Raw genomic sequence first — 27678 nt, 5'->3', positions numbered from 1 at the left:
TATAAATTTGAAAATAGTGACAAACAAATCAAACACCACCTTCTGTTTGAAGGGACAGTATATGCAGGACTAATATTTTAATACAAAGCATTTTTTTTAATTTATTTTGCTAAATAATATAAAGCATAATTTACGCACAAAAACCTTTTTCTTTATTACACAGCTTATTAGCATTAGAGAGAATAGTAGCACAAGAACCTGAATGGACAGCCAAATTGCTTCCATGACCATTACGTCCTCGAGGTCAAGGTCAAACTCATCCTCCCTGCATCACAAGTCGAAATAAGATTACAGTCTTTACTGTTGCTTATATACCATGATAATAGTATCTCAGAAACTTAATTAGCATTGTCGAAAAATTTAAAGGATTAGCAACTAATTCAAAATGAAATCAGATTATCTATAATGCAGGAATGTGCAAGTCAGGTTACTATGAATTTCTTTTTCCTTCTATCATGAAATTGGTATGGTCATTGTGAAACTCAGATGCCTTGTTGTCTGGAAAGCAGGGATACTCTATTTAGGTGAAGAATCACGCGGGGTGAGCGTATGGTGCAGGGGTGCGGCCCATTGCGGCGAGGTGCGTACAGGGTGCACCAGGTGGCGTACCCACGAATTCACTGACCCGATTTGCGGGGGTGCGGAGAGGGGTGCGGGAAGGGTAGAAAACGTAATTTCCCCTCACCGTGCACTCCTGTACCTGCACCCGTGCTTCCCATCTTGTTAAGCATAATTGCTTTGCAATTCTCAAATGCATCTCAATAGTCCATACCGCGTCTACCTTATACTAAAAAAGAGTGCAAGCTATATATGGCACTCTTTCATTAAATTGGACACATGTCTTTCTCTCCTTGAAAGTAGTAACCTTCCACTAACTTAACATATTAAAAAAAATTCCACTAATTTTCTCTCAGTAATTATCTTTCTTTCTTCTCAAATTCTTTCTTCTCCTCATCCTTTCTTTACGTTCCATTAAAAAATAATAGCTTTTTCCTCCTCCTTAATTATCTTTTCTTTCTCCACTAATTCTCTCCTCTCTTCATTTCCTTTTATGTTACATTAATAACATAAGTCCGTAACTTTCTTTGATTTCTCATCGTCCCAATTATTTTCAGCATTATTCGGTAAATTTTCCCTGGACGTATTTGGAAAAAATATAATATACGTCTATTAAGACAAATAAATTAATTATGTCAAATTATAAATAATATCATTCAGTGTATAATTATGTATATCGTATTTCACAAATATATAAAATCATTAATATATATTATGTATATTAAATTTTAAATATTATATAAAAAAATACAAATATTACATAACCGGGCATGTGCCAGCAAACTAAACTAGTTTCCCACTGATTTAGGGAACCACTGGAATAATGTAAAGTCACAGGCTCCAGGAATAATTTCAATTTTGCTGAGTGAGGAATAACTTCATAGTCCTGGTTTTGGTATCATTTTTAAATAGCTTTTCTGGTAAAGAAAAAACTCACCTTCCATGCCCTTTGTAGAAAGAGAAGCGCCAATTTAGTAAATGAAGAGTAAACATTCTTACTTCAGCAAAAAGCACAATCAAACTGCCAAAACCCATTTGCACTGAGATTTAAAGAATTTTTCTTATATTTCCACTCTACTTCACCTAATGCCTCCTACTATACAACAAATTGCAACTATAAAGATACTGGCTACTAGCTTAAACTATATTCTACTGGATAGCTTCTCGATGCAATTACCAATACACATAGCGAACAGAATAAGAGAACTTAAACAGCAATTAAGGCATAAAAATAAAAGGCGCACAAGAGGAAATATTGCATGAAGATTCTTCATCTTATTGACATACATATATGTGTTCTTTTAAAAAATAGCTTCTTTTATTAAATAGGCCATGGTCTAAATCCAGCACATGATTGATGCTCGACTTCCCAGTTGTATTAGTCATCAGGGTCCTCGTAAATTGCCCCATAATATATCAAGCTGGTTAAAGGTTTAAAAAATGGTCTCTCACAGTGGTCATCAAATTATTAAAATTAAAAAAAAATACAAGCCGTTAAACCCAAAGCATAGACTGTCAAACACAGCGGACTTCAGAGCAGATGTGGCAACCAAAAAAATATTACGTTTGGAATTGAATTGTTTTGGAGGTAAAATTCTTAAATCCCAACACCCACTATGTCTGACTCATCATCCATGGATTTCTCCCAGTAGTTGTCTATCTACTTTTGTTGTAATCTTAAATATAACAAATTGGGCAAGCAAGTCTGGCCTATGTAATAGTTCTGTACTCTGCAATCCTGAGGTATGATGTGTATGTAAAAGCAACATCCCGTTAATAATTTTCACATTTACGTACTAAAACCATTGTTGTTATTGCGAATACTGATATGGTCTGTTTCAGTCTAATGTACCTTCTATTCTCCTTGTCAATTTTAAACTTAAAACAACTGACCTGTAGGTCCCACCCATGTCACTGCCACGTGTAAGGACACCAGATGGTTACCGATTTTATCGACTATAAAATACTTTGGATTTAACTCTGTGTGCCTCTTGAAAATGTTAATGAGCACTTTGAGACTGTTTTCCAACCTGACTCACATGATATGTAAGGGAAAACAAATGAGGGAAATGATCATTTGACCCTTTACAATTCATAACCTCAAAAAAAATATCGTATGCCCGTAGTATGAACTATGATGTCAACATTCTATCAAATGGATCTGAATGCATTTAACTGTTACATACATCTTTAGGGAAAGAATTTAAGTAGATTGGAAAATGTCGCGGTTAGGCCTTCATATTTTATATCAAGTTTTTTTAAGTATGAGGTACCTAGACATGAGCCCTGCACTTTAGCCCTTAAGATAGCATACCTGTTTTGCCTAAGGCGTAGAGGCTGTCTGATTGATAGATTTGGAGATGCGTGTTGAGAGGAAACTCTTTCCTCACCTTCTACAGCACATTCTAAAGCAGATGATGGCTCTGTATAGCAAACAGAAGTAGAAAATCAACCATCCAAATGTGAAACCAATGTGAAACTGTGCAAGGATAGTACAAGATATGTATATATGCACAAGGACAAATGAACGACGGCTCTGTAGAGAAAACAGGAGTAGAAAAAAAACCCATAAAAAACGTGCAATTATCATTTTGGTGAGGAATCGAACACTATACCTGCGTCTGCGCTATACTCGACCTCGCCTGACCTGACAATGCTGCTTGATGAACTTACATCCTGTCGTTTTTGCATCCTCTCCTCATCATCTTGTAATTCCTGTTGCCGCATCCTAATCTTTGCTTCGATAACCCGTTGTTCTTCCTAATAGACAGTTGACGCAATTATGTGCAAATCAATTCCAAAAGAATCCATATACCCCACCTACATCTTTCTGAAGAAAGGGCAAATAATAAAACAAACCCTTATCTTACAATTTGCTCAATGCCTTTCTCCTCTTTCGTCTTGACGCCCCTATACTCCACAGCATAATTTGAGGTCTTACAAAAGGGGCACCTTTTATTGTCAAGGAATAGAATATATTCTAGTCCAACCACACAAGATAACAACAGAACTAACTATAAGCATACAACTACAAAAAAAAATCCAAATACAACGATTAAGGTTCATCAAGGATACTGTGTAGGACGAGCTGAATTGGGAGTTTTCATCTGCAAGAAGCACTCTGATACAAATTCATACACAACAAAACAGAAAGCTTTAAAAATCAACAACATACATCATACCAACAACAAATAATACACAAAATCAACAGCATATACCAGTGCATATGCCCTTCATGCAACATCTCGAACGATTAAGACTCGGATAATACTGAAAGCAAATCAAATACCCGAAAACAAAGTCAAAATTCAAAACCCACAAAAAATCCATCATAAATCACAAAATCAAACTTAAATAAACCACCATCATCCCTGAATTACATCATTAAGATCAAAAAACATAAAAACATAATTATACATAAAAAAGAAACATACCAAGAAACAAATGGGGCATTCTTCAAGATCAAAGTTGGAAGAAACAGAAGGATCATCAAGACCAGGATAACAAGGAGCAAGCTTAGAGTCAAGAATAAGTTTCCTAAGCTTCTTATGATCTACATCTTTGTGTTGATACAAACCTTGTGGCTTTGTGTACTTATCATCCACAACTTGTCTTCTTCTTCCCACCAATTTATTACCCATTTTAACTAAATTCCTCAGACCAAACAAACCCTAATTCAAGAAACAACAAGAACTCCAACAATCAAGATTTACAAGATTTAAGAATCATTGTAAGAAGAGAAGTTTGAGATGTAAGAGATTGAAGACAAAGGGGTTGGAATCTTGGAGGAAAGCGGTTTGGAGAAGTAAACTATCTAGAGTTTGTCCACACGTGTAGAGTGTCTGAATATATAAGTTTCTTGTAAGAATCAGACTATTTGGATGGGTTTTATTATTTGTTTGTTTCGGCGCCGGTTACCATATATTATAGTCCTTTTTATGTTCTGGACTTGTACAAATCTCAAATGTGACTCATGGGTTATTGGGTAGATTAGTTGAACTTCTTTCCCAAATCACAAATTCCTAAATGCAGTAAATTTTTATTTCATGCGGTAATTTGAAATTACAATAATATCATTAACTTATTTTCTGTGCATCACTGATAATTTAGCTTTTTTAATGGATTCACAAATTGACTAACATATATTAATGACGCCATATTATATTAAAGAGGAACAATGACAACAAATATGTTAAAATGAATTACTCTATTTATCATACTTTTTTCAAATTTTTAGCATTTAGTTTATATTTAATTTAAAAAAATATATGTACCAAAAATAAGAAAATATGTAATAACATATCAACTTCAAAAGAAATATTTTATGTCTATGTAAAATTTAAATGAATTATTCTTATTAAAAAATGATATTAAATATAATAATTTTATATTCATATTTGTTAACTCTTTTACAAGCAAGATTGTAAATATCGAAACTCATACCGACTTGATTTTGTTCTAACAAATGATTATTCAAAACTTGAAAAATACTCGCAATGAGTACTTGGAAGTAAAAACTAAATTTAAACCCAGAGTAAAAGTCAACTCTTGTGCGTAGTCAGAGTCAAATTGAGTTTAAACTAGTTTTTTTATAAAAGCGGAAATCAGATTGGACTAAATTTCAAAAACGAGTAAAAAGAAGTAACTTATTTTTAGAATACTGCTTAAAAGTATAAAAAATTATGTACAAAGAAAATATTAATATCAATTTCAAATTAAATAACCTTAATTTTAATATGTACAAACTTTTCAACTAAATATTACTCTTTCCGTACCTTTTTTGGTCACATTTAATCTATGTGCAGTCAAATTGACTAAAATTTATTAATACTTTATAATTGAATAAAATAAAAAAAAAATATTTAATCTACTTTAATACATAATTTTCAATTTTTTAAATAATATAAGGGTAATATTGAATATTTAACTAAATATAATTGGTTTGACTGATAAAAAACGTGACAACTAAAAATGATGATACAATATAAAACAAATTTAAAATTAGGTGACGTCAATAATTTATTAAAGTAAATTTGGAATTTAGTTATTAACCCTTAAGCAGCATCATTTCTTCTGATCATAAGTATATTTAAAGTATATTTAATATACAGTCATAATGCATTCAATTCCTTTTCAAAGCATATAATAGACAAAAGGATTTTATGGTAATTTCTCATTACTGCGTAAAGTAAAATTTTACTGCATTTAGCAGTTATTGTGTGGATTAGTTGAACTTTTTCTTTAAAATAATCGGGGGTGCGGGTGTTTAAGAGGTCGACTTTTGATATGTGTGTGATTAATTATTATTATTTTAATAAATTATGATATAAATTGATTGATCAAATATATTTTAGATAGTATATGATTTTTCTTTAAAATTTAAATTTAAACATGTGATAAGCGTGAACTCACCATCAATGATCGTCTATTGTAACCTTCCTGAATTTGACGGATAACTTGTTACATATGATTTCAATCCATGTTGTATACAATGATTGGCATACTTAGGTGACCATAGCATATTTTAAAATTCAATCCGCTAGTTGAATATGTGATTGTTTGGAAAATATTAAAATAAATAATTTATAAATTAAAATGAATAAATAACTTATAAGTAAGAAATATATTAGTGCTTGTAAGTTAGATAAGTATTTATATAATTTGACTTATAAGCCAGATTTTTTTTACTTAAACGAAATAAAATGCCCGCAAGAATTGACTCAGTTGATTAAATAGAGGAAAAGCTATTCTCTTAGTCACATGTTCGAATCCCCGGGAGGAGAATTTATGATTATGACTCATGAGTCAGAGCTTGTCGTTTAAATGCGGTTTACCTTGGTTCACGTGGGTTACGGGCTATTGCGTGAGCCCGTAGAGTTTACCCACTGTGCACCCGAAGGTTAACGGTTGCGGGTTATCTATGATAAAAAATAAATAGATAAATAATTTTTAAATATAATTATCTTAATTCATAAATTTTAAATTAGAAAGATATGTAAAAACATAATTTTTAAAACTCAAAGTTCAAATCAAAATAAGTTGAAAAAAAAATAAGTCGTTGCTAATATTCAACTTATCAGTTTATAAATTACAAATTCGACTTATCACTGAGTTGTCAAATAATCTTTAATAAGTATTTACGGACTTATAAATGATAACTTATATTAGATTGTATCAGCCAAATAGGCCCATAGGCTACGACTCTACATACATAGATTCAATTTTTTTGGTATAAAACTTTTACTACTTATTATGTTCTTGCCTGCATTGCGTGTAATTTTCTTTTTAATTGTCATATTTATATTTTTAGCAATCAAATTAACTAATTTTTGACCAAATACTATAAATTACTTTTATATTATTTTTAAAAACTAAAAAGTATGTATTAAAGTAAATTTAAAGCTGATTTCAATTAATAAACTATTAATAAATTTCAATCAAATTTTGATTAATTAACGGGTCAAAAGTAAAGTATGACAACTACAAAAGAAACGGAAAGAGTAATTCTCTGAGGCTCTGTTTGGGATTGCTGTTAAAAATTGTTGTGCTGTTAGAAAAAGTACTGCTGGAAAAAATGCTGTTATAAAAATCAGATGACTGTTTGGTAATTTTTTGATTCATATATGTTTTGATGCAAAAAATTAAAAATAATGATGCTTTTGGTAAGGTTTGATGGTGAAATCAGCATCTTTTTCCCGCAACAGCTGAAAATCAGCTTTTTCTAAAAGCAAGGGGGACTTGTTTTCTCTAACAACAGCTTTTAAGCCAAAAGCACTTTTCAGAAAAACAGCTTTTAAATTTTACCAAACAGTTTTTTAACTGCTTTTCAGCGAAAAACTGCTGTTGCTGTCTGCAACAGCAATACCAAACAAACCATGAATCTCGCGTAATGCTGATGCTGATATTTTTATATATAAAGAAAAAAGAAATTAATTTTAACTTCCAGAAAATCTTGTATTTATTAGTTATGCTGTTAAGTCGGGCCTAATTGCCTATGTCCAATTTTAGAATATCAATTATATCCCGTCAAATACAAAAATGGAAAGATATGTGCCAATTCTAGTAGCAAATGACGCAAAGTTAACAAAACTTGAGCAAAATTTAAAGGATAGAGCAAAAGGCTAGGAAAGAATCAAAAACGACGACCGTGTCTATAATTACGTCACAGCGTGTTTTATGGGCAAAGTTTTTTTTTCTGAAAAAAGATAACCTTTCATTGATATTATCAAAATTTGAAATACATATTCTCATATGGATAGAGTTTGTAAGTGTTTTTATTTATTCACGAAAGATTTTTATATCATCTAAATAAAATCTACGCTCAATCAATTTATGAATTGTAATATTTATCTATACTATTATATTGGTCATATGGTCACTGAGCCGTTAAATATTTCAGATCAAATTGATGAGAATCGTTAGATTAAATTATAAAAATTGTGATAGAAGAAGGTGTAAGGTTCGAATTTAACAAACAATATATTAAAATAAAAATTTATAATATATAATATAAAATCAACCATGCATCGCACAGGTTATATACTAGTAAATTATTAAAAACATAAAAAAAATATAATTGACAGGGTATAAAATAAATATTAATTACGTCATTAATGTTGCATTAATTGCATCTAGGACTGCAATGCCCATTAAAGAAGGCCATATGTATGACATTCAGATCAAAAAGGTTAACACATTGTTCAGGCCCTTCAAGAAATCTCATAGGATAAGAAATCAACTTACTGCATTATAGGACTCCAAAGTCCATTCTAATTCTGAGACTTGACCACCAAGTCTCCTAAACCTAACCTAATTCGAATGCATCTCATGCCTATATAAGGGGTCTCACCTCACAAATCAGAATTACGTTTTTTGACTTGTTCCTTGGCAAACAGCAAGGTACGTAGGCATCTTGTTAAGGCAGATCGAGTCACGAGACACAAGAGCAGTCAAATCGAGCCTCGAAGTTCACGAACCCAAGCAATAAATACACTCACGTTTTTTACCCACAACATTTAGCGCCGTCTTTGGGAAAGCATAACAACAACCATGGTGAGAATACGGAGCGGAAGCAGTGCCCCTGAAGGAACACCAGCTGGGACAACCCAACCAATTTCATCAGTGGTGGAGATACCCCTGCATTCAACCGATGCCACCACCCAAGGAGGAATCCAGATAGGGGCAACTGAGCCTCATCCACAATGAACGAATCCCCCGGGTCCTCAAGGGACGAGTTCCCAATTTCAGCAACTACATGCACCTGTGAAATCCTCGACCCGTTGGATATGAGTATTCCACTATTTTGACCACTAACCCCCCTTATGGGATGCCCCTATACCCCGAAGTTGGAGGAAGTGGACATGCAAATCGGAGGGAAGCGCAAGGGCAGACGCCCCCTATATACGCGGTTTGGCTCCTATTCCAGAGGATCAAGAATTCTATGGGCCCTATACTGAGAGAGACTCCGAATCTTCGGATGATGATATGGCTCCAAGGAAGAGGCGTGCAGGTAAAGAACCAATGCTTGATGCTAACCAACGCCCCAGAAGCACCCGAGGGACGAATCCCCAAGAAGTGCAGGAGAGGATCAGGGCCCATTAAGCTGAGATCCAAAGACTGAAGCGCGGCCTGGAGGCGCACCTGACCCCGAGACCCCCACTACCTCTGAGGAGGAGGAATCTTTCTCCAATTATAGACCTGGATGGTCCGCTACAACGAAGGACTGTTATCCCAAGGGCTGATCCAAGTGATCTTCTGCCCCTAGGAGATCCTGATGATCCGAATCCACCATTCACTGAAGAGATAATGAATGCCCACATCTCAAGAAAATTTAAGATGCCCAACATCAAAGCTTATGATGGCACTGAAGATCCCGCTAATCATGTTAGAACATTCTCTAATGCACTATTGTTGCAGCCCGTGAACGACGCTATTAAGTATCGAGACTTTCATCAAACCCTGTCGGGAATGGCTCAAAGATGGTATAGTCGTTTGCCTCCGAATTCTATTGGGTCCTTCAGAGATCTAAGTCAAGATTTTATCAAGTAATTCATCAGTGGGAGAGTGCATGAGAAAAGTTCAGCATCCCTCATGAGCATTGTGCAGGGAGCCAAAAAGTCCTTGAGAGACTATCTGAACCATTTCACCAAGGAAGCTTTGAAGATCCCGGACCTTGATAATAAGGTAGCTATGATAGCACTGCAGCAGGGAACTAGGGCGAGTTCTTCAAGATATCGTTGGCCAAACGCCCCCCTGAAAGCATGTTACAGCTTCAAGACAGGGCCGGGAAGTACATCAAAGTGGAGGAAACTATGAGAAAGACGGTAGTGTATAATGAGCCTGCTGGTGGCTAGAAGCGAAAGACTAATATGGAATATATTGCTAAGGACAAGTATCCTAGAACTGAGCAAAACACTGATTCAACCCCGAAGAAGGGAGGACCTAGACAAAAGTACACTAAATATGCTAAGTCGAACGCGTCTAGAAGTCGGATCTTGATGGAAATCGAGAAAGATAGAGATGTTCGTTGGCCTAAGCCCCTGAAGGCTGATCCTACCAAGCTGGATAAGAGCAAATATTGCAGGTTTCACAAGGATGATGGTCATGACATCGATGAGTGTAGACAATTGAAAGATGAAATAGAGTTCCTCATTCGAAAGGAAGGCTGAGCAAATATACTAGAGATGGAGGAGATAAGAATAATAGTGGAAGAAGGAACTTTGATGATCGCAAAAGGGATCAGGATGATCAGGGGCGAAATCCCCAACCCAGGGGACCAGTGATAAACGTAATTTTTGGAGGACCACAACCCCGAGGGCCAGTGATAAATACGATCTTTGGAGGACCAACTGCTGCTGGTTCATCTAAAAATTCGAGGAAATCATATACCAGAGAAGTTATGCATATTGTCGGAGAAGCCCCAAAGAGGGCCAGGACAGGAGTAACAAAGACATTCGATGCTTTTGATTTAGAGGGTATCAAATTTCCTCATGACGATCCTCTGGTCATAACACCGATAATAGGGAACAGCCCGGTGAAGAGAGTCCTTGTACACAATGGAGCTTCGGTAGACATCTTGCTCTATGATACCTTTATAAGGATGGGTTACAATGATTCTCAATTAACCCCAACTGATATTCCAATATATGGTTTTGCTGGAGTGGAATGCCCCGTGGAGGGAATAATTAAGTTGCCTCTGACTATAGGTCAAGAACCAAGACAAGCAACACAGATGTTGGACTTTGTAGTGGTAAAGGCTGGATCAACTTACAATGCAATCATGGGAAGAACGGGTAAACATGCTTTCAAGGAAGTCCCTTCTTCTTACCATTCAGTGATGAAGTTTCCCACCCGGAATGGGATTGGAGAAGAGAGAGGAGATCAAAAGATGGCAAGGAGCTCTCTTAGGGCTGATGGAGTTGAGGGGCAGTTTTTTCCTATTGAAGATCTGGATATCCGCGAGAATGACGAGAAAAGAGGGAAGCCAGCAAAAGACTTGATTCCGATTCCTTTGGCTTCCGAGAATCCTCAGAATTTAAATTTCATTGGAGCGTCACTAGAGGAGCCCCTTAGAGGAAAGTTGGTGAAATTTTTACAAGAGAATAGCGATGTATTTTCATGGTCAGCAGCTGATATTCCTGGAATAGACTCGAAACTGATTACTCACAAGCTGAACATAGATCTTAATTGAAAGACTGTGTAGTAAAAGAAAAGGAGTTTTGCTCCAGAGAGGCAGGAAGATATCAAGTAAGAAGTAGATAAGCTATTAGATGTTGGTTTTATTAAAGAGATACAGTTTCCGGAATGGTTAGCAAATCCTGTAATGGTAAAGAAGGTTAATGGAAAGTGGAGAATGTGCGTTGATTTCACTGATCTGAATGACGCATGCCCGAAGGATTATTTCCCGCTACCAAGAATAGATACATTGATAGATGTGACCGATGGTCATGAGATGCTGAGTTTTATGGATGGATTCAGTGGATACAATCAGATTAAGATGCATAAGGATGACATTCTGAAGGTATCATTCATCACTGACTTTGGTGTTTTTTTATCTTGTTATGGCATTTGGCCTTAAGAATGCAGGAGCTACCTATCAAAGGTTGGTAAATAAGATTTTCAAGATGCTAAATCCTGCAAAGTGTGCTTTCGGAGTGGGATCTGGAAAGTTTTTGGGATTGATGGTCTCCACTAGAGGAATCGAGGCTAATCCCGATAAAATAAAAGCTATCCTGGATATGGAATAACCGTGTTCCATAAAGGACGTTCAGAAACTCACTAGAAGAGTTGCGGCACTAGGACAATTCATCTCTAAGTCCGGAGATAAGTGCTTGTCATTCTTAAAAATCCCTGAAGAAGGTAAAAGATTTCATATGCACTGAGGAAAGTCAGGAGGCGTTTGAAGGATTGAAGAAGTATATGGTTCAAGCCCCGTTATTGTCCAAACCAGCTCTGAATGAAGTTTTGTAATTATATTTGGCCGTTTCAGAAAATGCCTTGAGCGCTGTATTGGTTAAGGAGGAACTTAAAGTCCAAAGACCCGTATATTATGTTAGTAAGATCATGCATGGAGCTGAGTTGAATTATTCGACTATTGAAAAGTTTGATTTAGCTCTAGTGATGGCTTCAAGGAAGTTGCGTCCTTACTTCCAAGCTCATAAAATTGAAGAGCTAACGAATCAGCCCTTAAGAAACATCATTCACAGTCCCAAAGCTAGTGGAAGACTGATTAAATAGGCAATTGAATTAGGAGAATTCGACATCAAGTACAAGCCGCGAATGATAATAAAAGCCCAGACATTGGCTGACTTCGTGGTGGAGTGTACCATACCCAACCAAGAAGTCGGGGGTAGGAAGACACTATACCTCAAGACACGGAAGGTAACAAAGAAGAGGCCGTTGAAGAAAAGGAATATCGGGTTCTTTATTTTGATGGAGCATCAAAAATAAATTCGAATGGAGCGGGGCTTGTTTTACAAAGCCTAGATGGGTTCTTGATTGAATATGCCATGAAGTTAGACTTCCCAACCACAAATAATGAAGCAGAGTATGAAGCTCTGATAGCTGGCCTCAGCCTAGCAAGAACATTGAGGGTCAAGAACTTAAAAGTCTGTGGGGATTCGAAACTTGTCATATCTTAGGTCAAGGGAGAGTTCGAGGCAAGAGATGAAATAATGGCTAAGTATGTCCGCCTGGTAAGGGCTATGATGACTCAATTCGATGAATGCCATGTTGAGCACATTCCAAGAGGGGAAAATGCTAAGGAAGATGCATTATCTAAGTTCGCTTCATCTGAGATAGAGAAAAGTTCAGGGAGTGTATACTTCCATGTTTTGAAAACACGAAGCATTGATGTTAAGCTTGTAGCCCCTATAGGGCTGGGAATGTCACGGATAAATCCCATTAAAGCCCATATTCTAACCGGCTGGTTACCGAGTGATGTGATTGAAGCACGAAAATTGGTTGTGCAAGCACTGAGATACACCTTGATTGATGGGATTTTGTATAAAAGATCTTATGTAGTTCCTTACTTAAGATGTCTCCGACCTGATGAGGCACGTTTGTCTCTTGAAGAAGTACACGAAGGTATTGGTGGGCAACACTTGGGGGGGCAGAGCACTGGTATATAAGATAACCCGTTTAGGCTTTTATTGGCCAGAGATGATGGTCGATGCCAAAGACTATGTGAAGAGGTGTGATTGTTGTCAGAAACATGCACCAGTTGTTCGATAGCCTCCTGAGATGCTGACTTCCATCAATTCTCCCATCCCTTTTCCATGTGGGGAATTGATATACTTGGGCCTTTTCCCATGGCCACAGCTCAAAGGAAGTTCATGATTGTAGCTATAGATTATTTCACTAAGTGGATTGAAGCTAAACCTTTAACCAAGATCACAACTAAGCAGGTTGCACAATTCCTGTGGGAAAAATATCATGTGCAGATTTGGAATTCCCCGTATCCTGGTCACCGATAATGGAACACAGTTTAACAATGAAGAGTTCAGGAAGTATTGCGAGGATAATGAGATCAAGTTGCGGTTTACCTCCGTAGCTCATCCGCAAGCCAATGGGCAAGCGGAAGTGGCAAATTGAATAATTTTAGATGGGCTGATTAAAGGATCGATAAATCCAGGACTAATTGGGTGGATGAAATACTTTGGGCTTATTGGACTACTTGTAGAGTTACAACCAGAGCAACACCCTTTATGTTGGTATATGGAGCAGAGGCGGTTGTTCCTGTAAAAATATCACACTCGTCTCCCAGAATCCAAGCATACAATGTTGAAGAAAATAAGGAAGGGCAAAGGCTATCCCTGGACCTAATTGATGAAGTACGAGATGCGGCGTATGCAAAGATTGTGGAATATCAGAAAAAAGCCTCTTTTTACTGCAACCTAAGGGTGAAAGAGAGATTCTTCAAGCAAGGAGATTTGGTCCTCAGGAAGGTGGAAGCATCTAGAGTAGGGAAGAAAGGAAAACTCGCCACAAACTGAGAAGGGCCGTACAGGGGTAAGAGCGTTCAAGGAAGAGGATCTTACAAGTTGGAGACCATGAATGGGGAGGAAGTACCTTGGACTTGGCATGCTCAAAACCTGAAAGTTTACTACCTATAGCTTGTGCTTACTATGGTAGTGACAAGGTTCAAAAGCACCTTGAAGCTTTGCTTGCTTAGGATTTTATATATTAGTATTAGTAGGATTTATATTCTAGTTCATGACTATTAAGGGTTGAACCCATTCTATAAAAGGTTTTGAAAAACCAGGATACATATTCTTAAAGTTGGAATTATTTCAAACTTTGGAAAGACAAGTTATGATAACAATTGGTTTACTTAGCAATATTCATGCTTTGATAAACAAAATATTCTCTATAATAGGGATACCATTAGTAACATTAATAAGTCTATTATATCCATCTATTTTCAGTCTTGTTTCTATTATTCAATGCATGATTCTTAGAGCTGTGTGGTTCAAATTGCTAATCCATCAAAAATCATATAAAGCAAGGGAAATAACATAAATAAAACCCCGAAGGGTAACAAAGTTAATTTCAAGAAGTATTTTACAAAATGAAGGAAATACAAAAGCTAAGCACTTGGTTTAGGAGGCCCAGACTCTTAGGAGCCACTCTCTGAAGTCTCCTCAGACATTTCCTGAGTTGGCCCTTCAAAAGTTTCCGCGGAAGTCTCCTCAGAAATAGCCTCAGATGCCTTTGGAGGTGCTGGTCTTGGAGGCTCTTCCACTCTGGCCTTCTTCACATTAGGCTCGGCCTCTTCCTCGGAGGAGGATTCCTCTTCTCCGGAGCTGGACTCGGGCTCTTTTCTTTTCTGACCTTGGCTCACGACTGGAGCATTGGATGAAGAAGCTCTGTGATTAGGAGAAGGGACTGATCGTTCTTCTTTGCGAATAAGGTCCACGACCCTATCTGTTACTCCCCCAACCTTGGGATCTTAAGAGGGCAAGGGAAGGATTCTGCCTCGAGCATTTCCGGGTACTCAGCCTGAATGGCTTCAACCGCAACATCCCAGCCTTCTTTGTAACTCATGGGGTGAGTAAGGGCGTCATGCTCCTCTATCAAGTCTTTGAACTCCTGCATATCCATCCAGGCATCGAACCTTTTTCTTTTTCGTCGCTTAAAACAACGATTTTGGCTCGAGCAGTCTCTAAGTCAGAAGTCGAGGAGGCAAGTTGGGCCTTGAGGCTCTCGACCTGTTAATTGGCCTCCTCAAGCTTCTTGGCGGTGTCGTCATAAGCCACCTTCCAAGCCTTAGCTTGATAAAGCGCCCCTTGAAAATGGACATTTGCCTGAAAGAAAGGAAAGGAAAGAAATAAAAAAGTTTCAGCTAATAAAAGTAATGAAATAAAAAAAAGGGAAAAACGAAAACAAGTTATCGTCGCCATGGCCTGAGCGCCAAACAGCTCATTGGCTTCCAAGTCCTATTAAAGAACAAAATCTTGATAGTATACCGAAGAAATAGAATGAAGCAACCATTCTTTGGCGTGCTTCGTATTTCCGACAATCGTGTCTTTTCCCCGAATTCCCCATGCCGGCTGGAAGAAGGCCCCTGGCTTTTATTTTGTGCGCATGGGTTGGCTAGGGCCTTCCTCATCCCCTTATCGCGCCTGAAGTAGAAACTCAGGAAAGCGATCGCCTAGGCGCGGGTTCTTGAAGATTTCCCTGCCCTCTTCATCCCCGTGGTTTCCAAGTCCTTGGGCTTAGTCGCCTCTACAATCTTTTCAGCCACTGCATGAAGGGTTAAAATTCAGTTGAAACCTGAACAGGACCAAGCTAAATATGCAAAAGAAGAAATATAAAGTTAGAAATTACTTTTCATAGGGATGGGAGAAAGGCCGCGCTCGACCAGAACCGTCTCCTTGATAAGTTCCCAGGAGTGAGATGTCCCGTTATCCTGGGTAAGGAGATAAAATATCGTCGTCTCTTTTTTAGACAACACAATGTTGTTGGGGCTCCCATCAACCATTTTCCCGAAGGACGAACGGAAGAGTGTGCTTCAATCGCCACCTTCCCAAACCAAGTACAAAAACTCTTTTTTCCACCCCACATTGTTATCTGGGATGGACTTCGCATTGATTATATGGGGCATTATAGGGCATTGATTCAGACTAACCCAATCTGGATTCTTATCAGGGCTATTTTTAAACTGGAAAAATCTTTCTGAATACAACAAACGTTGGGGGCACATTGTGCTTAGCACATTTGTAATAACCCCAATTTTTGAGAAATTTTGAAACCCTTATGAATAGTGTTTTTGCTGAATGAGAAAACTTTTCATGCCACACTATGTAGGGGTTCTGATATGGATATTCTGAGATTTTATTAGTACTTTATATGGGATATAAGTGTATGTAAAGATCGTCAGAATCCAATTCCGAACACTTTGATTTTTCCCGGAAATCCACTAGATACGGAAAGAATTGAGAAAAAGGTAACAGGGTAAAAAGGATTTAAATTAAAGGATTATAAGAGAGGATCATAAAAAGGAATATAATGTATTGAGAAAGGTTAAGGGAACCTAAGTAATAAGATCCCGGGTATGATCCTTCAAACGATCAACGAGAAAGAGAGTTAAGCGAACCGTAAAACAAATAAACGTCCAAGGGGCAAGCACATGCAAGTAACATGAGAAGGAAGCTTCTAATATAAGCTAAAACATGTGGTTAGAAGCAAGGTGACATCATCACACCACAAGAATGAGACATGTGGCAAAGTAGTGATGCAAGCAATGACATAAGCAAGTGAAAACAAGATATTTAGCCAATAATTAACCACAACCATGCATTCTTTGCACAAATATCAAGGCAAGACAAGCAAGCAAAATCTCTCCCCCATTTCTTTCTTCTTCCATTCGGCCTTTTCAAGAAATAAAGAAATAGATTTTCAAAACTCAAGTTCTAGGCCATGGAAAATTACAAGGTTTGTTTCCTTGGATCCTATATTTCATAACTTAGTTATACCATGAGTTTAAGATCAAGATTCCATGGTTTGCATAGCTAATCCACTCATCAAAGATGATGATGAATAGTAGTGAATAGTAACTTACTTTGATTTTCTTGATTTTCATGAAAGCTTAAGGTTGATTAAGCATAGATCAAGGTTCCTAGAGGCTTGTTAGTGACTACCCACTCTCCAAGGAAGGTATAAACTCTTGAACCCTTAGTTTTAAGTTTGGTTTGTTTGGATGATAATAGTGCTTAGATGAATGGGTTTAGTTTGATGTTGATGGATGTTGGATTGTTGTTGAATTGGTGATGATTTGGTGTAGTTTAAACTTTGGAAATCGTTAGGTTATAGCCGTCGTAATGCCCGATTTTCTATAAACTGTTTTGTGATTAATTGTTGGACCCGAACACCCACTTCTATAAACTAACCACTTCCATGCTTAGATAGGTTATGTTTCAAGCTTCGTTTTGATATGTGGTTTGCTTGAATCCGATGTACGGTTTAGGAGAAACGACCGTTTTACGTAACGGTGTTTCGCGAACGAACCTTTACCCCTCGCCTTACTTTGAAACCTTGGTTAAGGCCCTTAAATGACTAATTGGAGCATGAAACATTTATGTAGAGTGTGTTAGGCAGTTGATAAGACACTCGCGAAAGAATCGCCTTAAAACTCATAATGGGTAAATTATTAAAAATGGTGGAGCCGAGGGTACTCGAGCGACTTAAGTAAATCGTTAAGCGCAAAACGAGCGTTAGAGTCTGAGTCGGTTAGAGTATAGATTTACAAGTGACTTTGGTTTAATTCTAACTTACTTGTTGCTTATAGGTTACCAGACTCGTCCCGAGCCATTCGTAACCCCCAGTCGCTCAGGCAAGTTTTCTACCCGTTATACTGTTGCTGTGATGTAAATATATGTATATTCATTATCTTGTGATATTGCATGATTGTTATTAGCAAATTTTGCGATATATTGGAGCATGCTAATATGGTATATATGCATGTCTATTTCGTAATCTGGTTATCTATCTGTTGATTTCAATGCTTATAGTTTCATAATACCTATGCTAGAAATAAGCAAGTAGTTGCGTATACCCTTAGTATAGGGGATAAAAGGTGAACATATTTCTAAACCGGGAGTCGATGTTCCCGAGTATATTATATATATATATATATATATATATATATATATGGATATAGTTTTTAAAACTATTAATCGAATAAGGTTTATTCGATAACTTTAACTTTATTTTATTATTGAATATTATTTTGAATATTCATTCGAGGACTTATGACTCCTTTTACTTTATTAATGAATATTATTTTGAATATTATTCGAAGGCGTATGACTCCTTTTATTTATTTATCTGAATATTATTTGAATATTCATTCGAGGTATTATGACTCAGCTTATTTTATTTATTGAATATTATTTGAATATTCATTTGAGGATCTATGACTCCGATTATTTGCTGAGATATATTCTTTATTTTATTAAAGAATAAGGTGTCGATAATCAAACTTATTTTTGATTATTCAAATAAAGATATTACTTTCGTATAAGTATATCTTTGATTATTTGCTATTCATTTCAAGTATAAGTTTTAATACTTCTACTTCAATTATTTTATAAAGATTATTTTTTTATGGGAATATTATTTAAATAATAATATTCAGACATTTTCTAAATATTCTGGGGACTGATTTACTTCATTAAATCAGTTTTACTCCAAACACTCTTTAAAGTGTTTTCGAGTCTTTAAAATGATTTTCAAAAGTTAGAGCGGATCCCAAAACTATTTTTATATTTAAGATCTTCCTTTTAAAAGGGGATTTAAATACTCGCTCAAAACCTGGGGGATCCGGCTCGGTGGTGTGTTTTATATTCGCAACAAGGTTGCTGTCTTGGTAAAAGAGTTTTTGATTACTTACCCAATATTCGGGAAGTAAAATTCTTGGAACAAGTTAATCCATTAACAGGCATCGCCTGGGAAATATCGGTGAGTTTTCCTTTCCAACTAGGTACGACTTCTTGGTGGAGCCGTATCAACAAGTTTCTACTTGGGGAAAGGGGGAAACGAGCTTTACGTTTCAGAGTCATGGATTTCATCTGAACTAGGAGTGGCGTAAGTGGTCGAGTAGCGCCGGCCCAGCCTTATTATATTGGCCCAAATGGCCTGGAAGTTCCGCTAAGGCGGTCCATTCCTTAGGAGTTCAGTGTTCGGTTGACAAGTAAATCCGACAGGTTCTCCTCTACATGTAGAAAATGGTGGGGTTGCACTACTACGACTGATCATCGTAAGTGGTCTTCCTGGCGCGGTAAACTCCCGTAATGAGTTCATCATCCAATTGGATATTTCTGCAACACTACCCAGAGCACTTCGATAGAAAGGCTACGGTTGGGCGATTGTTGAGTGTTGGCAGGGTCAAGTTTTCAAAATGATGTTTGCATCAAATGAAGTATCTCGTAACTTCATTTTATTTTGATGATATTTTAAAGATTTAATCTATTCAAATCTGGTCTTGTAGTCTCATCTATGTGATGAACTTTTGAACTAATTATAACTTGAACGGTGGTAGTTCAAGTAGTATTTAGAAAAGATATAAGTATATTGGAGTATCTTGTAACTTTATCTTTTAAACTTATATCTAGTAAATGATTATCTTACAAATGACAAAGACTTTCAGAAAAACATTGAGACAAGGTTAGATATATGAGATCACCTTGCAACGATATTTTTTATACAGTTATACACTGGGACTTTGTGTATATTATGCATGGAAGAGGACTTCCAATATTTTGAAAAGTATATATGTATATATATATACTGAATATTTTGCGACTTCATCGCATTAAGATATCAACTTGGTTCATTTCTTTTGACCAAGACTTTCATGAGTACTAAGAGAAGGCTCATATACTATTAATCATTATACATATTATTTTGGTGGGCTTGCTGCTCACCCTTGCTTTCTTCTTTCATCACACAACATCAGATAGACAAGATGAACCGGACCAAGCTCCCGATTCGCAAGAGGTTAGGAGATGTTCCGCAGTTTTCTAGAAGCACTGATGCCGCCATAGCTGAGGTAGGAACTACCAATAGGCTAGGCTTTCAACTTTTGATGTATCAGATTATGTATATTTATGAATTGTAATAATGGCAAAGAAATGTAAATTTATTCAGAAACCTGTTTAAGGTGTATTGGCATATAATTGTGGAATAAAATGACTTGTGGTTATTTTTGGATGTTCATCTCTGAGACTATAACGTGTGGTGTGTGTGTTTATTGTGGGGTCACAGTACAGAGTAGTTGAGTAATTATTAAGATTGGGTGTTATTAAGGGAAATGGAACTCGTGACAACCCGGATCCCCGACCCCGGATTTGGGGGTGTTACAGAAATGGTATCAGAGCCAAGCGTTATAAACCTCAGAGATGATGGGACGTTAAGATAATAAGTTCACTAAGATAATAAGAACTCTTGCCAAGTTCATAGTCGGACTACCTAACGTAGTACTGACAGTTAAAACCCTTATGGGAACCCTTATAAATGTAGCCATAGAAGCGTAGTTCGTTATCGTATATGGCAGCGGGACTCCGAACCCTGAAGTTGAGGAACATCAACGCGATAATGTTTTATTACTAATTGGAGATCAGATTGTGGATCCAATAGAGCGTCCTAACACAGGACCGGATGATGTTGATATTGAGGATGTAGCGGTTGAGGATGTTGTCCTAGAAGGGATAGTTGCTGAGGAGGATCCCATGGAGGATCCTGACGAGATTGGGTAAAGGACCACTGATGAATTGATGACCCTGGTTGGGTCGACTACCAGAGGTAGGATTGGCCGGTCACTACCAGAGGTTCGTTCAAGTTTGTAAAGATAGTAGCCCCTTTAACGCGGCTTACTCATAAGACTGAGAAGTTCGAATAGGCAGAGAAATGCGAGAACAGCTTTTAAGAACTGAAGCAAAGGTTGGTGACGGCCCCTATGTTGGCGTTGCCGGAGGGAAAAAGGAGATTTTGTGATTTGTAAGTGACGCTTCGCATAAGGAATTAGGGTGCTTCTTATATAGCACAGCAAGATAATCGCGTCTGCGTCAAGACAATTAAGGGAATTTAAAATTCGATATCCCCACCTATGAGCTTAGGCTCGTGGCAATAGTTTTTCCCTAAAGATTGGAGGCACTACTTGTATGGAGAGAAGTGCGAGAATTACCTAAGCCATAAGTGCTCTAGTACATTCTTACATAGAAAGAGCTCAACATACGCCAGAGGAGGCGGTTAGAGCTAATCAAGAATTATGATTGGGAGATTCTTTATCATTCGGGGAAAGCCAATATGGTGGCTGATGCCCTTAGTAAAAAGGAGAGACTCAAGATGATAATGTCTTTGGGAGAATTGATAAGAGATTTTGAGAGAATGGAAATAGTAGTGAATGTAACCGGAGCCGGTACCGAAAAGCTGTTTGAGATTACAATAGAGACCGAATTATTGGAAAAGAGCATATTATGCCAGAAAAAGGTGATGAATGAAGGCAGAGAGCCAACAAATAAATATGAGATTAATACCGAGAAAGATGATAAGGGAATAATGAGGTATTCCTATAGAATTTGGGTTCCGAAAGTTCAAGAGCGTAAGGATGAGAACTTAGATGAGAGCCATAGTTTGAGGAATAAGATTTAGAGCAAACCCTGAACGTGATAGTCAGGGAGGTCGCCATCAAGATAGAAGGAACCCATGACATAATGGAGTGGAAGATGAGGATTTTAAATTAAAAGATGACCCTAATTATGGGGAGTAGGATGAAACATTTCATACTAAGGAAACAGAAAGTCGAGTAAGGAAAGGAGACCCGAGACGGTACTCTTATACGGCAATTCATGGACCTGTCTAGACAGAACTTAGACTATTATCCCCAACCACCACCTTGAGGAAACAATGTGGTGTGAAATTCTTTCAGGACCTCTAAGTCGCTAAGCTCTCAGAGTTCCAAGGAACAGGTTGACCAGTCGAGGCAAGAGCCTGGCTAAAGGAAATATAGGAATCATTTGAGATTCTAAATGATTGACGAATCTCAAAAGACTGTTTTGTCACTTACCCTCCTAAGAGAGAGACCACCCGCTGGTGAAAGACCAAGAAAGGCACGGAGCCAGAGGTTAGAATAAACTGATTTAAGTTCAGTCAATTGTTTTCGGGAAAGTAATTCCCAAAGATAAGGAGATAGTGTAAAAGCTTTGGAGCTAGAACAAAGGCAGACGAGTATGATAAATTATGAATCTAAGTTGTAAAAGTTGTCAAGATTCGTTCTGAGGACACGAATCCAGAATGACGGGATGTTTGAAATCAATGTTTATGTTGTGTTGGTCCATGAAATAACGATAAGAGAAAGGAAAATAAAAAGAAACTGAAGTGGAAAGGAATATAAAGGCAATAGAGTTTGAGGAATGATAAAGGAATTGGGTATGAGGAAACCCTAAAGACTCATAGCAATAGAAATAGAAAAAGTATGTAATCGTCAGGATGAGGGTGATTCACCATGAGTTAAAATTGTTGGGTGAAGGCATAAGAGATACATATATTTTATCCCCTGTAAGTTGGGAGGATTTGAGGAAAACTTGAGATAGTTCGAAGGTTAAATATGAGACGCGGATAGACTGAGGAGACAAGGAAGTAAGAAATTAGGAAAATTGGATGAAGGAAGTGACCTTCAAGAATGTGAAGTGTAAGACCGGTGGCTTGATACCCAGAAAGGGAGACGCCAGGTATGAGAGATATCCCAACATTGAGGTGACTGTTGAGAAACAATAAAAGAAAATAAGGAATTATTAAGAAGAAGTTCACGTTGAACACGACCAATATCTTCCAGAACATCCATGTTATCATTACCAAATCAAGAAACAAAAGTGGATGACCATTGTTATCTTTTGGAGGCCATATGGATTGACCTCAATTTGAATAAGGATGCTATTATGAAGTTAGGTATAGACTATCGAGGTGGGAATGATGAATATGATAATCTATCAGGGATATATGACTTTATTTATCCATGGAAGGATGCTTGTACCTTTTTAAAGGTGGAATTAAGGATAGAACATCGGTAACTTAAAACGAATCCTAGGGGAATGCCTAAAGGTTGGCATTTCACCCTTAATAGGGATAGTATGAGTTTTGACAGTATGAATTGGAAAGGATTAAGGTAATAACAACCTTTAAGAATCAATGGAGAAATTTTTTCAGAAGTATATAGACAATGATTCTGGTATTAATAAATGGTATCTTGATATGCCCTGTATCTAGGGAATACAGGAGGAACGATTCAAGGATAACCTTAGAGGTTTTACAAGGAGAAAGGTAATATTCAAAATTCTCAAGAATAGAAATGTTGATAAAGGAAATATGACGTAATTATAATGATGCCAAGTGAGGCACGTGTTAAACCACGAGAAGGTATGGATCGAACCAGTAATGGTCGAAATTATTCAGGGAAATTAGGACTTAAGATAAAAGATGTTCTAAGTATGATTAAAAGTCAGTCGTGACAGTGATTAACCTCTAAAGACTGAGGCAATAACTTATGGAAAAATGGTGATAATTTTTTTATTTTTACTCATCAGACTTTAAAGAAAACATCTTCACATAAGCTGCGATTGAAATGAGATAGAAAATTATTTGGAGGTGGTTAAAATGACATTGACTGTAAGGAAATTTTACTATCAGGAAAGGCCAAAGAGGTGGCCGACACTTTAAAGGTAAAAAGATAATTATCGGCGCTCGTGCCAGGAGAATACAATGATAATGGTTAAAGCCGTGAAGATTGTATTATGATTTGAAAGATTGACATTCCTTCTGATGACTGTGCAATACCCAACCGTAATAGTAGTTGGTAAAGGTTTAATTTGTGTAATCGCCATGAACGGGCTATCTATCTTAGAAGGTCCTATCTTGAGATAAGCCAGGACCATGTTTCAAAAAGGACCAAACAAACCTTTGAGTTAAGTCTTCTATTGAAGGCATATGATTAAGAATGGTATTAACCTGCTATCGGTGCTTTGATTGAAACTCTTCTGCAATTTTATATGCTTCATGTCATGTATGTATGTCAGGATCAGGAGTGTACTCCATGAATCATGAATGGTGATTATGTTACCTCCTTAGAAGGATTTGATACGACATGTATGGACTCCGTATGGTTAGCTATTAAGACTTCATGGAAAATGAATGACGATAGTAGGTCAGTGGTGGACCATAGTAAGGCAGCAATGATTCTGCGAGTATTGAGCTGATTACAACCGTGAGAGTTGTATTGGAATGGGTGTTGAGATTGAGTACCACTAATCGGGTCGTGGTAGTGTATAAGTTATCATTGATAGACTAATTAAGTAGAGTATCTACCTAGTGAATAATTATTCTTTCTTATCAATAGAGAGTCGTATTATTATACGAGGAAGGTTGCGGTGCAAGCATAGAATTCTAGTAATGATGATGTCTAGAATGAGATCCCAGATTCGATTTTCGATGTCGAGGGAGTTTCAAAGGTGATTGTGTATAAGCCCGAGGAAGAGCATGGGTCCATAGAATGATGGACGGAATAGAAATATTTAGGCATGGGAAATACGATGCTATAATACTGATGTTGATATAAATACATATATGTTTTGTTCTTCTATGACAAACCTCTATAGTTCAGAGGTAGATTCCAAGCCAGATATTTTATGGCAATAAAATTTTTTATGAATATACAATTCTCTTCAATTTGTTCTTTTCTCTTCTTTTCATTTCATGTAAGCTGAGAAGAACAACCCTTCCAGAAGGGGAGGTATTGCCGAATGACTATCTATCTGTGTGATAGAAGCCGAGTAGGATACCAGCTATTGTTTAATTGCTTGTCAAAGTACTAAAGGCTGGCCACCTTCTGTACTAACTATGCGATATAACAAGTGTTCATGATCATAGTGATCTCTCAACAAATTCCTTTACTTCTACATGATTAATCAAACTTTGGAAAATAGAAACAACTGAAAAAGGAGTAATAAAGTGGTGGTAGTATGCGGAATGGGAACACATTCGTGATACTAAGGTTGACGTGGTTATTAAAAGGTTATAGAACGCTAACGAGCAAAATTATAACCAGTATAATATTAGGAACGGAAGGTAGTAGCGATTACGAACTGGAAGAGAATGGGTATTGAGAAGCAGAAGCTCTAATGCTAAAAGCAATAATGATAGTCTGTGCAATAGACTTGAAAGAATTTGGAATGATCACTTAATTCGGATTGAGTTATCTTACGACAATAGATCATATGTCATTATCGAGATGTCGCCTTATGAGATCCTTGAGGGAAGACAATGTCGATCTCCCTTATGTTAGGATGAATTTGTAGAGCGCAAGATGCTCGGACCCGCAGTAGTCCAAAGGACCAAGGATTTAATAGATTTAATCAGAGGACGGCTGGTAGTAGCCCAAGATGGACATAAGAAGTATGTTGATTTGACACGAAAGGACAAAGAATAGGAAGTAGGGGACCTAGTGTTGTTATAGGTATTCCCTTGGAAAGGAAGGATGAGGTTCGGAAAGAAAGGGAAGCTAAGTCCACGAATTGTTGGACCCTTGGATATATTAAGACATATTGGGAAGATAGCATATGAGCTAGCCCTACCCCCGAATATGTAGCAAGTTCATAACGTGTTCCACGTATCAATGTTAAGAAAATGTAATTCGGATGCCAGATAAATAGGGGCATATGAGTGCATAGACATGCAACCAGACGTAACCTATATGGAGCAACCAGGAAGGGTTATAGATCGAAAAGGGACAAGTGCTTAGGAGAAGGGTTATCAAACTAGTCAGAGTTTGGTGGTAGAACCACAATGTGGGAAAATTTACTCGAGAGTTAGAAAGTGCAATGCTAAGAGAGTATCCCTATTCATTTTCTATTTGATTCCGGGACGGAATCCTTTTAAGGAGGGGAGACTGTAATAACCCCAATTTTTGAGAAATTTTGAAACCCTTATGAATAGTGTTTTTGCTGAATGAGAAAACTTTTCATGCCACACTATGTAGGGGTTCTGATATGGATATTCTGAGATTTTATTAGTACTTTATATGGGATATAAGTGTATGTAAAGATCGTCAGAATCCAATTCCGAACACTTTGATTTTTCCCGGAAATCCACTAGATACGGAAAGAATTGAGAAAAAGGTAACAGGATAAAAAGGATTTAAATTAAAGGATTATAAGAGAGGATCATAAAAAGGAATATAATGTATTGAGAAAGGTTAAGGGAACCTAAGTAATAAGATCCCGGGTATGATCCTTCAAACGATCAACGAGAAAGAGAGTTAAGCGAACCGTAAAACAAATAAACGTCCAAGGGGCAAGCACATGCAAGTAACATGAGAAGGAAGCTTCTAATATAAGCTAAAACATGTGGTTAGAAGCAAGGTGACATCATCACACCACAAGAATGAGACATGTGGCAAAGTAGTGATGCAAGCAATGACATAAGCAAGTGAAAACAAGATATTTAGCCAATAATTAACCACAACCATGCATTCTTTGCACAAATATCAAGGCAAGACAAGCAAGCAAAATCTCTCCCCCATTTCTTTCTTCTTCCATTCGGCCTTTTCAAGAAATAAAGAAATAGATTTTCAAAACTCAAGTTCTAGGCCATGGAAAATTACAAGGTTTGTTTCCTTGGATCCTATATTTCATAACTTAGTTATACCATGAGTTTAAGATCAAGATTCCATGGTTTGCATAGCTAATCCACTCATCAAAGATGATGATGAATAGTAGTGAATAGTAACTTACTTTGATTTTCTTGATTTTCATGAAAGCTTAAGGTTGATTAAGCATAGATCAAGGTTCCTAGAGGCTTGTTAGTGACTACCCACTCTCCAAGGAAGGTATAAACTCTTGAACCCTTAGTTTTAAGTTTGGTTTGTTTGGATGATAATAGTGCTTAGATGAATGGGTTTAGTTTGATGTTGATGGATGTTGGATTGTTGTTGAATTGGTGATGATTTGGTGTAGTTTAAACTTTGGAAATCGTTAGGTTATAGCCGTCGTAATGCCCGATTTTCTATAAACTGTTTTGTGATTAATTGTTGGACCCGAACACCCACTTATATAAACTAACCACTTCCATGCTTAGATAGGTTATGTTTCAAGCTTCGTTTTGATATGTGGTTTGCTTGAATCCGATGTACGGTTTAGGAGAAACGACCGTTTTACGTAACGGTGTTTCGCGAACGAACCTTTACCCCTCGCCTTACTTTGAAACCTTGGTTAAGGCCCTTAAATGACTAATTGGAGCATGAAACATTTATGTAGAGTGTGTTAGGCAGTTGATAAGACACTCGCGAAAGAATCGCCTTAAAACTCGTAATGGGTAAATTATTAAAAATGGTGGAGCCGAGGGTACTCGAGCGACTTAAGTAAATCGTTAAGCGCAAAACGAGCGTTAGAGTCTGAGTCGGTTAGAGTATAGATTTACAAGTGACTTTGGTTTAATTCTAACTTACTTGTTGCTTATAGGTTACCAGACTCGTCCCGAGCCATTCGTAACCCCCAGTCGCTCAGGCAAGTTTTCTACCCGTTATACTGTTGCTGTGATGTAAATATATGTATATTCATTATCTTGTGATAT

The 27678-nt window shown here is 37.1% G+C and overlaps 1 protein-coding gene across 2 annotated transcripts; it reads right to left on the bottom strand.

Moving 5' to 3' along the window:
- Positions 1 to 76: 76 nt before the first annotated feature.
- LOC141705055 (E3 ubiquitin-protein ligase DA2-like) lies at positions 77 to 4476 on the bottom strand. Of its 2 annotated transcripts, none has more exons than XM_074508127.1 (7): positions 3993 to 4475; positions 3777 to 3828; positions 3634 to 3679; positions 3429 to 3510; positions 3174 to 3318; positions 2873 to 2981; positions 77 to 265 (listed from the first exon to the last, which is right to left on the bottom strand). In XM_074508127.1, exons 1-7 carry the CDS (start codon positions 4197 to 4199, stop codon positions 97 to 99), a joined length of 810 nt encoding a protein of 269 aa, XP_074364228.1. In that variant the 5' UTR covers positions 4200 to 4475; the 3' UTR covers positions 77 to 96. The 2 variants fall into 2 exon arrangements, with proteins under 2 accessions (XP_074364228.1, XP_074364229.1); XM_074508128.1 differs by lacking the exon at positions 77 to 265 and adding an exon at positions 2074 to 2588 and having other exon boundaries at positions 3993 to 4476.
- Positions 4477 to 27678: the final 23202 nt, after the last annotated feature.

Source organism: Apium graveolens, unplaced genomic scaffold (assembly GCF_009905375.1).
Source record: "Apium graveolens cultivar Ventura unplaced genomic scaffold, ASM990537v1 ctg8498, whole genome shotgun sequence".
NCBI classification, from domain to species: Eukaryota; Viridiplantae; Streptophyta; class Magnoliopsida; order Apiales; family Apiaceae; genus Apium; species Apium graveolens.
The sequence above is the reverse complement of the archived record's forward strand: the minus strand, read 5'-3'. Positions and strand labels throughout refer to the sequence as shown.

Coding starts and splice junctions, on each gene's coding strand:
- LOC141705055 (XM_074508127.1), bottom strand. CDS start 4,199: ATGGGTAATAAATTGGTGGGAAGAAGAAGACAAGTTGTGGATGATAAG. Junction 3,511..3,633: donor AATTCAGCTCGTCCTACACA/GTATCCTTGATG, acceptor TGACAATAAAAG/GTGCCCCTTTTGTAAGACCT. Junction 2,982..3,173: donor CGAGTATAGCGCAGACGCAG/GTATAGTGTTCG, acceptor TTTGCTATACAG/AGCCATCATCTGCTTTAGAA.